Here is a 10,514-nt window from a genome sequence, read left to right on the forward strand (position 1 = left end):
TTTGCTTCCTGCATTTAGATCAGGTGCTCTTAAACAGACTACATTTCCTTAGCTGGTATGTAGTGATGCATATGAACAGACACCCAGACTCAAAAAAAAAAAAGTAAAAAGTAAAACTTATTAGGGAAAAAGTTAAACTAACAGCTCCATAAAGAAATTGCCATTTATTTTTATTTAACAATAAGTAATTGTTAAATTCAATTTGTTAAATTCTATTTTTATTATTAGAAGAATTTAGACACCAAATCTCGATAAAAACGGGTTTTCTTACCTCGACGCAGTCATATGTGTCTGTAACTTTTGATGAATATTTCACTTTGAAGAGAGTGCTCAGGTTCCCAGCAGTGTAGAAAAGCTGGATCTGAAGACCCTTGTATCCAAAAGCAATCTCACTGCAGAGAAAACACAGCTCCCATTAGATAACAGAGTTTGCAATATATGCAAGAGACTCACAAACTTCATAAAACTCCAGCTTCATGCATAATTTCATTATAGGGTGGAAATTAAACCATCTGATTATTCATTTTGCATTCACCATCATTGAACATACACCTGCCTGGGGATAGTGAATGTTTACTTGGGTCACTAGTTTCACCGTGCTGCATTGTGAAATGATAATGAAAGAAACAAATACATTATGGCAAAACAGATTCATCATTATGCAACTGTGTGATTAAGGTTTACCAGCAATTAACGCTTGCTGAAATAATTAATGCCCCAATTATAGAGTTCCTTTTGAGTTGATTGCAGCGAACGCAAAAATAACCGATCCTAGTTTTGACTAATTTGGAAGTGCAATTTAGAGCAGCTACTGTACGTCCGTGCTCAGAGACAGGTGTCACTGCCAACGGCGTAGAGCTGCTCGAGTTCAACGTCTCTGTGGTTTGACAAATTATTGAAATCCTGCGACTCTGCCAGGTTTTGGAGAGTCCAACAAAAAAAATCTGTGCTCATATGGCCACATCTGGCTACTCATTGTTTTCACTCAGTTATAAAAAAAAAAAAAAGAATAATAATAAATAAAAAAAACATGACAAGCTTATTTAAAACGAATTTTTTGATAGAAAACTGGTTTAGATATTATTTTATGAGAACAGTTTGCTTTAATAACTCTTTAAATATATAATTCAAACAAAAAAGCTCTAATCGTAACGTTCTTTGAAAAAAGAATTTACTTAATCCTAAAAAGCAGAGAAAATGTTGATGTCATAACCTCCAATTATTCAATCAGTGTCTAATTGCCTGAAACAAAAGTGCAAATAGAGCTGAAAAAATGCACTAGAAAAGGATCACAATGTGCTGCTTTTAATTACCAGCAGATGTCAAATTAAACATATTTAATAACCAAACTTTGTGAGAAAATTTGTTCAAGACATATTCCAAGGATCTGCTACCATGCAGCATATAAAGAAAATAATATACAAGACAGGATGTTATGTATGGTCATAAAGCAGCAAGAACCGTCCTAATGAGGGAATTTAAGCATTACTATCGCCTCCAAGCAAGATTTTTTAACATATTCACTGTGCCAACTGACTAGATCCTCTCTGTGAGGAGTTTCCACGCTGTCTCTGGGCCTGTGATGTGTGTGGCTTTCCTTTCCAAGAGGTTGGGTTGTTTGGCACATGCATGAGCCAAGTCAAGACAGTTTATGAGTACAATGAGTTCTAATAAATATGAAGTATAGCTGAAATAGCAGAAGTAAAAAAAACAACAACAACAAAGAAACTACACCCTGTAGATGCAGTTGCAGCATATTTTAAGTCCTGGTATGGTCCTGAAGGGCACTGGGTGGTTAAGGTATTGTTTAGGAGCAGCTATAGAGGATTTTCATTGTCGAAGCGAAGTAAAAATCTGTTTGAAAGTAAAGAATTAAGCAGAAAAGTAACAGGTTGGCTCGAGGAAAGACGGCTACAAAAAAACCCTTCCTGTCTACAGCAGTAACATCTAGAACAGGGGTCTGCAACTTGCGGCTCCAGAGCCACATGTGGCTCTTTGGATCATCTCCAGCGGCTCTTAAAATGTATATAAAGAGCTAAATAATGTACTATAATGAATACCAGAATTAATGAATGATATTAAAAGAACCAGAAATCTGTTTTAAGAGCAATTATTCTTTGAATTAATGTAGGAATTATGTGTATTAATATCATTTTAATATAATATTCTTTTTATTATATAATAAAAAGAATAAATAGGTTTTTAGTTTTTTTTGTAAAGTGTTGCTATATTTTGCGGCTCTAAACAACTTCGACTTGGTCGTACTTGAAGCAAAATGGCTATTTGGATATGAAAGGTTGCAGACCCCTGATCTAGAACTTGCTGAAAAAAGAAAGAAAAAAAAAATACATGAGTAACAATATTTTATTTTGCTTCAGGATCAATGGTGTATTTTAAATTGATTTTAAAATAAAAAAAACTGGAGGTAAGAATGGGGCAGGTAGCTTTTTTTTTACGTTTGACTAATGTCTAACTAGACTGTATGACTGGCCCGATGTTCTTAACTGAGTCTTAAAGGTAAAGTGGAGGATTTTCGCAAATTTTTGAAAAGACCCGCCCTCTCCACTTTCAAAAAAAAAGGGGCACACACAACACTGTACCTGTTCCTGTGAAGGAACACCTACGGTATTAATCGCTTGGATGGATCTCATCTCTCCCATATTTATATATAAAAATATTCCCTGCAAATAAGACTACTGGTACAGTAGTATAATTGAGTGGTACAGTAGTAATTACAAAATAAATAAATGTAACTTCCCTGGAAAGATATAATATAAAGGTAGATAACTTTTACTAGCAGTGATGTGAGATGGATTTCTCCAAACAGCATGCAAAACTTTAACTGTCGAGTAGAAACTTTGCAACCGAGGCATCAGTGGGAAGCCCAACCTGTGCTTTTAGTGTACGCTATCGTGTGAAAGAATCTCCCAAAAACACTCTGGACTTGTTTCTCTCTACTGAGGCCTTTTTCCTCTTCTCATACATTTTGTAAACACTTTTTCTCTTACGACCCTCGGCCATTTTAAAAGAAAATGAACCTGAAACCGTATCTCACCACAGATATATGCCTGAAAGTGCGCATGCGCAGAAAAAGATAGCTAACGGGACAAACACGTAGGACGGCCTTATGGGAACATGCCACCAGAATTATTAACAATTAGGAGGACCACTTATTTAGATGATCCATCCGGAAAAAGAAAACCCTCCACTACACATTTAAGGCAGCAAGCTGAAAATATTAGGCTTTTCTTTTTGTTTCATACTTTTCTGCATGCTTATCAAACAAAGCTCAAAGAAACAAGCATAAAATTATCCAACTCTTAAAGGGGTCATAGAATGATTCTATAGGGTATTTGGTGCTGGTCCTTAAGGTCTCTGAATAGGGTGTGAAACATTTGTTGGGCTGAAAATGGCATACTTGCTGTTCTATGAGCCCTAATGCAGCCTGGTTAAAAGCCCTAAAATGAAACGACAGGTTTTCTCCCTTTTAAGGTATGCTCATCAATATTTAGATGAGCTGTGCGCCGATTGGTTGGTTTACAAAGAGCAAAGCTGCTGAGCAAAGACGCATCATAGCAACAAGCACTCACTCACTGAAACATTAAATTGTTGATATGGCAGGGTGACCAGACCTCCTCTTTTTCCCGGACATGTCCTACTTTTCATTCCCAAAAAATGTCCGGGGGAATTTCAAAATTGTCTGGGATTTTGGTCAAATACAGTGCAAGACGTAGTCATAGACACCAGGCACTTGAACCGAGCCGTCAGCTTCGGGAACCTGACCGCCGGGGGCAGGGAACCAGCGGGGGAAGGAGTGAACGAACCCGACCCGGTGGCGATAGCCTGGACACAGGTGGCCCTGTGCTTCCCCCCGCCGGCCCCTCGGCGGCCCATGGCTCTCTGCTGAGGTCCGGTTAAGCCGACACTTCATACCCCCCCCACCCCCAAAAAATACATAATACTCACAGCTTGCGGTTGTGAAGGCCATACGGTCGGAACAGCCCCTTGTTTCAGTAAAAGAAGTTTAGCAAATCTTTCTTTGAACTGTCCGAGATTTTGAAAGCTGTCTTCGGTACAATGCTTAAAGCAAATGAACAGCTGAGCATCAAACTTTGCAGGGATCTTCTGATACACAAAAATAATCCATGCCTGTTGAGTCTTCGGATCCTTGGGAAGACTGTGAACATTTTCCCCTCCTCTGTGCAGCCTGGACCACTGCATTTACACCTGTGGTTCTGGCACATTTTCAATAGAGAAACTGCCTGCTTTGTAATTCTTGTAGAACTAAACCCAACTGTAGGCTAAACTAGTGTCTTACCTCTTCACCTCTATTCATGTTCTTGGTCCAGTGAACCAGTGGGCTGGTCTGTATGTAAAATTTGGGGCGTGACAAAAGTTTAGAATTCAATGGGGTTTGAACCTCTCTGTACGTCCATTTCACCCACTGAACTATCGTTATTCATCTATAACAATGTAAACTCGGTTTTGCATTCTATGACCCCTTTAAAAAAATATACACACTTAGGTAAAGAATGCCAGCTGGTAATGCAATGTTGTGCAGACAGCAACAGATTATTACCCAAGTCGACAATAATAATTAAACTCAGAAAGAGAAGTTTCAAAAAGGCATTAAAGAATGAGAGATGGGTCCTTTTTAAATCAATATTCTCAGTTTCACTGAGAGGTACCGATGAAACGGTGTTTCGACTGTGGATTACAGAATATTTCTCCCATAATCTTTTTATCTATCTGTGCCATTTCCCTGCCGGTTTGAGAACCTTTATGCTTATGCCAGATTCTGAGCACCATCCAGAAACGCGCTTCTCTGACCATCGCAACAATCCAGACTGAGATTAAACACAGCACACCAAAGCAAAGTCACATTCATTTCAGATTTACACACACTGTGGTTAAAAGAAACTTATTGGTACTACAAACTGGAAATGAGTGACTAGAACAGATGTTAACAGATGTTGGGTTAGTTAAAATCTGTTTTATAATTTAAAGGAGGTTTGGAGTAATCCCAGATACTTGATAATTAAACCCTACAAGGTGTCTATCTATAGCCAGAGGCAAGGCACTCCTCTGTGAACATTCCACTAACCTTTAAGAACATGTAAGATGTATCAAAGAACGTAAAAGCTTCAAAATATTTTCTAAGTACCTCTTTAATATAATTAAAGTTGGTGAGTTGAGCACCTGAGAAGAAACTGAAAAAACTGACATTAAGAATGGTGGGATTAAATAAGTGCTTGAAAACAAATAAAGAACTCATGTCCTGGGGTTTAAGGTTAAACTGTGAATTGACAAGAGAAAAATGAAAGGAATATTAAACTGGTACAAATAATGTAGAAAAAACACCTCTAACTTTAGTTTACAATCAATACAAAAAGCCCTACCTCAGTAACAGGGCTTTTTTCTGGGACATTTGCTAACACAGTACTCTGATTTGACCCTCTCCCTGCAGTGTAAGCTAACTAGTTCCAGCAGAGGAAATGTGCTTTGATGGTGCCGAACGAGGGCAAAGAAAATAGGGTAATAACTGTTAATAATCATATAACTGGGGCTCAAACAACATAAAATGCATATGGTCAACATTTTTGGAAAAAAAAAATATGCCGGATTAAATGCAATGTGATGCCACTATATGCATTACCTACCAACGTCCATTTTTCATCTGTAAACTTACTATTTTATACTCATGTACTTAAAGGTGGCCATTTAATAATATTTCTACCAATCATGCAAAAATTAATTATACTTAATTCTCATAGTTTTGAGCAGACCTTGATTACTTTTAGTTATTATTAACTGGAGTCAAATAATCTAGTTTTTATAACAACACAATAAGAGGTGTGTAAAAATAACCTATTGTTTACTAAAATTCTGTGCTTTTTGGTTGTTCTGAAACAAATTTGGTTGTAGTCTGTACAATAATGACTAAAGGCTCTGTGATTCTGAATAAAGTAGGTACCAAAATCCCCAAGAAGGATTAAAATAAAGAAAATGCAAAAATTCCAGACGACTTCCTGAAAATTCTACGAGTTAATAAGGAATATTAGTTTGGGGTGCCTAAAAATATTGAATGTTTTTATTAAATGTGCGTCATTGCAGCAGGAATGCCACTTTGACTCATCGTGTCACTCTTCTTAGGTTGATGAAAGTGCAGAAGAGAGACAGCAGGAGCAAATACATCCTTGTTTAACTTTAACTCATTGATTCAATTTGAAATACACAGTAATGCCCCTCAAAAAAATAAAAAACAACTCACTCATCTCCAAATGTTTGGTGGCTGTACTCTGGGTGGAATGTGACGCCATCATCTTCCAGATCATCTGCAAAACGAACTGAAAGTAACAGATTATCAGTTACGCTTAGAAATTAAATGTGTTACAATGGAGGCAATATCAGGAAATAAACAACAACAAAGACACCTACCTAACTTCAGGCAGATCGCTTCATTTGTATTACACTTGTATTCGGCCAGTTTCTTCTCCATTGCATTTACATCTGTGGATACCCACAAAGCATAACTGTTAAACAAGAAATTTTGTATAACATGCACAACCGTTTTCCTTTTATAACTCCTACGATGTACAAACATGTCATTTTATTGGAGCTGTCCTTTGAATAACATTCAAGTCCGCTGCTCAACTCATTAAAAAAAACAAAACAAAAAAACAAGCAGAAGATATGAACAAGTAACTTTAGATTAAGGAATCACACTCATTAATTCAAACAAAAAGCAAATTAAGGAAATAGTGGCTCTAATGTACAGTGAGGAAAATAAGTATTTGAACACCCTATTATTTGCAAGTTCTCCCATTTAAAAATCACGGAGGGGTCTGATAGTCATCGTAGGTGCATGTCCACTCTGAGAGACTTAATCTAAACAAATCCAGAAATAACAGTGTATGATGTTTTTTTAAACTACTTGTTTATATGATACAGCTGCAGATAAGCGTTTGAACAACTGTTTATGGGCTAGAATTCTGATCCTCAAAGATCTGCCTGCCTTCAAAATTTTCCACCTCCACTCCATTTATTGTCTTAAATTAAATTTGTTGGCTGCATACAGACACCTGTCCAGCCCAAACAATCAGTAGGAATCCAACTACTAACATGGCCAAGACCAAAGAGCTGTCCAAAGACACTAGAGACTAAATTGTTCACCTCCACAGGCTGAAAAGGGCTAAGGGGAGATTGCCAATCAGCCTGATGAAAAAAGGTTCCCTGTTAGAGCAATCATTAGAAAATGGAAGAGGCTAAACATGACTGTCAGTATCCTTTGGACTGGGGCTCAATGCAAGATCTCACCTCGTGAGGTCTCAATGATCCTAAGAAAGGTGAGGAATCAGCCTATAACTACACGGGAGGAGTTGGTCAATGAAAAGAGCTGGGACCACAGTTTCCAAGGTTATTGCTGGTAATACAATGACATCGTGGTTTAAAATCACGCATGGTACAGAAGGTTCCTCTGCTTAAACCACCGCATGTCAAGGCCCCTCTTAAGTTTGCCAATGACCATTTGGACGGTCCAGAGGAGTCATGGGAGAAAGTCAAGTGGTCTGATGAGACCAAAATAGAACTCTTTGGTCATAATTCCACTAACCATGTTTGGAGGAAGAAGAATGAACAAGAACATACTGTGAAGCATGGGGGTGGTAGCATCAGGCTTTGGGGTTGTTTTTCTGCACATGGTACAGAGCAACTACACTGTATTAAGGAGAGGATGACCAGGGCCATGTATTGAGAGATTTTGGGGAACAACCTTCTTCCCTCAGTTAGAGCATTGAAGATAGGTCGAGGCTGATCTTCCAACATGACAATGACCCAAAGCACACAGCAAGGATAACCAAGGAGTGGCTCTGCAAAAACCATATCAAGGTTTTGGCGTGACCTAGCCAGTCTCCAGACCTAAACCCAATAGAGAATCTTTGTAGGGAGCTTAAACTCCATGTTTCTCAGCGACAGCCCAGAAACCTGACCGATCTAGAGAAGATCTGTGTGGAGGAGTCGGCCAAAATCCCTCCTGCAGTGTGTGCAAACCTGGTGAAAAATTACAAGACATGCTCTTTATTGCAAACAAAGGCTACTGTACCAAATATTAATATTGATTCTCAGGTGTTCAAATACTTATTTGCAGCTGTATCATACAAATAAATAATTTCAAAAGTTCATACGATGTGATTTCTGATTTTTTTTTTCCTTTTTAGATTATGTCTCTCACAGTGGACATGCAGATATGACAATTTCAGACCCCTCCACGATTTCTAAGTGGGAGAACTTGCAAAATCGCAGTGTTGAAATTATTTTCTCACTGTAACTAAAGCCACTTAATGGTTTTCCAGTTCAAGTATTTAACTTCTGTCTGCATTTTTGGGAGATTAAACTTTGAGGCATCAAACCACATATGCATCTAACACAGAAAATAAATATCTTAAAAAGAAAAAAAAAATGTCTTCAGAAACTTTGGGAATTCACATCAATAATAGTACATCAGTCCAACACAGTGAGCAATATTTACACTAAGGTTCAGTTGCACATGTTGCGATTTAACAATATCATTTAAAAAATATATGGTTTGGTGGAAATTGACTAGTTGTAGTAGTAGTTTGTTACTTTGTCAGATTTAAATGTTTTAAATCATTAAACTGACTGGATAACATATGTAGTTCTCAGATAGCTATGTATTTTACTAAGGGAAATGACCCACTCTAAACCAGATATCGTTTGCAGGGTAGCATTTAAATAGTAAAACGCCTTTAAAATATAGTTTTCCAAAAAAAAACCCAAAAAAAACATGAGTTACTGTTCTTAAAATTCGAGGTGCTCAATACAGATGTTCTAGACTGAATGGCTGTGACTCCATAAAACATTTAGCAAAACACTGCTGATGATTACAGCACATAGAAAGCTGCCAGCAGACTAAACTGCAACATTGCAAACCAGCGAGATTACAGCACTCACTAATAAATCCACATCTAAACGCAGAGTTGAATCTAAGCGTAACTAAAGTCCAAAGTTTTCATGCTATGACAGCCCAAAAGCAAATGTTAGCGTGTAGGCCCCTTCTTCTTCTTTTGCTAGGTGTTGTTAGCTTCCTTTCTGACGTGTTTTGAAGACATATTGGGTGAAGTATGCGCCTCTAACAGGCTAAAAGTCATGCTAATATCCATAAAAGAGCAAACCACAACGTCAGGCGTCCTAGATAATTACAAAACTTTAGCAATGAGCCCCTTACCCGCCATCTCTGCACACTGTGTTATTGTCCCAAAAGACCCGCGGAAAATGGAGTACTTCCGGGTCAACTTGTTTCCGTGGAAACAGGATGTAGTGTTTTTTTTTTTTTTTTTCTTATCGCGGTAATTCATAACACGAGCAAATAAAATACGTAATTGACATTTAGCAAGTTTAAACTGATAGTTGTTAATTAATTGTCTATTTTAATATTCAACTCTTATTACGTTTTACTGTTATGGCTGAATGTTAATTTAATACAATTTCTATATCTTTTTCCACATAAAATTTTTAAATCAGATATTAAAGGTAGTAGGCTTACGTGACTATATGATATAACATTTACTTACAAATATGCTATGTTTTTTAAATACAAAAAAAGAAAAGAAAATGGGGCCTTTATTTATGGATTAAATAAAAAATCTAATGAGATTTTATTTAATGACTGCTCAAACATGGGACATTTTTTGATAAATCCTTATGATATTTTGATTGATGCGTACTACTACAGGTCCATTTACCAAAAAATAAATAAATAAATTTTGCCTACAAAAAAGTAATAGTTTTTTTTAGGGAATTTAAAAAAAAAAACCAAATGTTTTAAACTTAACCTGAAGAGTAAAAATTGTATTCATTCATTTACTTATTCATCAGCGCTACACTATTCAGACTTAGATGTATCGTTTTAGTAAAATAAATAAACAAATAAATTATGTTTCAGACAGCTGAAGAATCTTGCTTTGAAAACAAACGCGACAATTTAAATGAAATTGTTTGAGCATAATCTATACAATCTTCTTGTATCAAGAAGAGGAAATATTTATCAAATCACTTGAAACAAGATGCACCTGGAGAAAGAACTGAAAAAAAGTGACTTTGTTTTAAAACAATACAAAGTATTATAAAACTCAGAAAAATGATAGCTGAACATAAATAGATGTATTGATGGTTCATTTACTCAACAATTCTAACTGGCTACAGTTCAACTTATGTTTTGCATATGTGCTTTAAGAGTGCACATCAAACACATTTTTTGCTGTTTTTCTGTCATTCTGTGGAAACTAATATATCTAGATCCATAAGGATTAAATCGATATGAAAAATTAAGATCAAATAAAAAAAAAGTATAAAAATGATTTAAATGCAAAAATGACTAAAGTAATATCATTAGAATGTTCCTGTTGTGTTGAAGATACGTTTTACAAGCAAAAATGAGAAATGTAAATCTATTTATTATCGTTTTTTTTACAATTGCTGTCAGTTTCTACTGTGCT

At 36.4% G+C, this 10,514-nt stretch overlaps 1 protein-coding gene across 1 annotated transcript in view; it reads right to left on the minus strand.

Annotated features, from left to right (window-relative positions):
• Positions 1–9,315, minus strand: part of hat1 (histone acetyltransferase 1) — a 21,392-nt gene extending 12,077 nt beyond the window's left edge. The window contains exons 1-4 of the mRNA XM_015401511.1: positions 9,245–9,315; positions 6,439–6,510; positions 6,272–6,347; positions 272–392 (exon numbers count right to left, since the gene is read on the minus strand). Coding sequence (XP_015256997.1) covers positions 272–392; positions 6,272–6,347; positions 6,439–6,510; positions 9,245–9,251 — 276 coding nt within the window. The 5' untranslated portion in view covers positions 9,252–9,315. The remainder of the gene's footprint in view (positions 1–271; positions 393–6,271; positions 6,348–6,438; positions 6,511–9,244) is intronic.
• Positions 9,316–10,514: the final 1,199 nt, after the last annotated feature.

The sequence above is a fragment of the Cyprinodon variegatus genome, unplaced genomic scaffold (assembly GCF_000732505.1).
Source record: "Cyprinodon variegatus isolate N-32 unplaced genomic scaffold, C_variegatus-1.0 Scaffold1230, whole genome shotgun sequence".
Classification (NCBI taxonomy): Eukaryota; Metazoa; Chordata; class Actinopteri; order Cyprinodontiformes; family Cyprinodontidae; genus Cyprinodon; species Cyprinodon variegatus.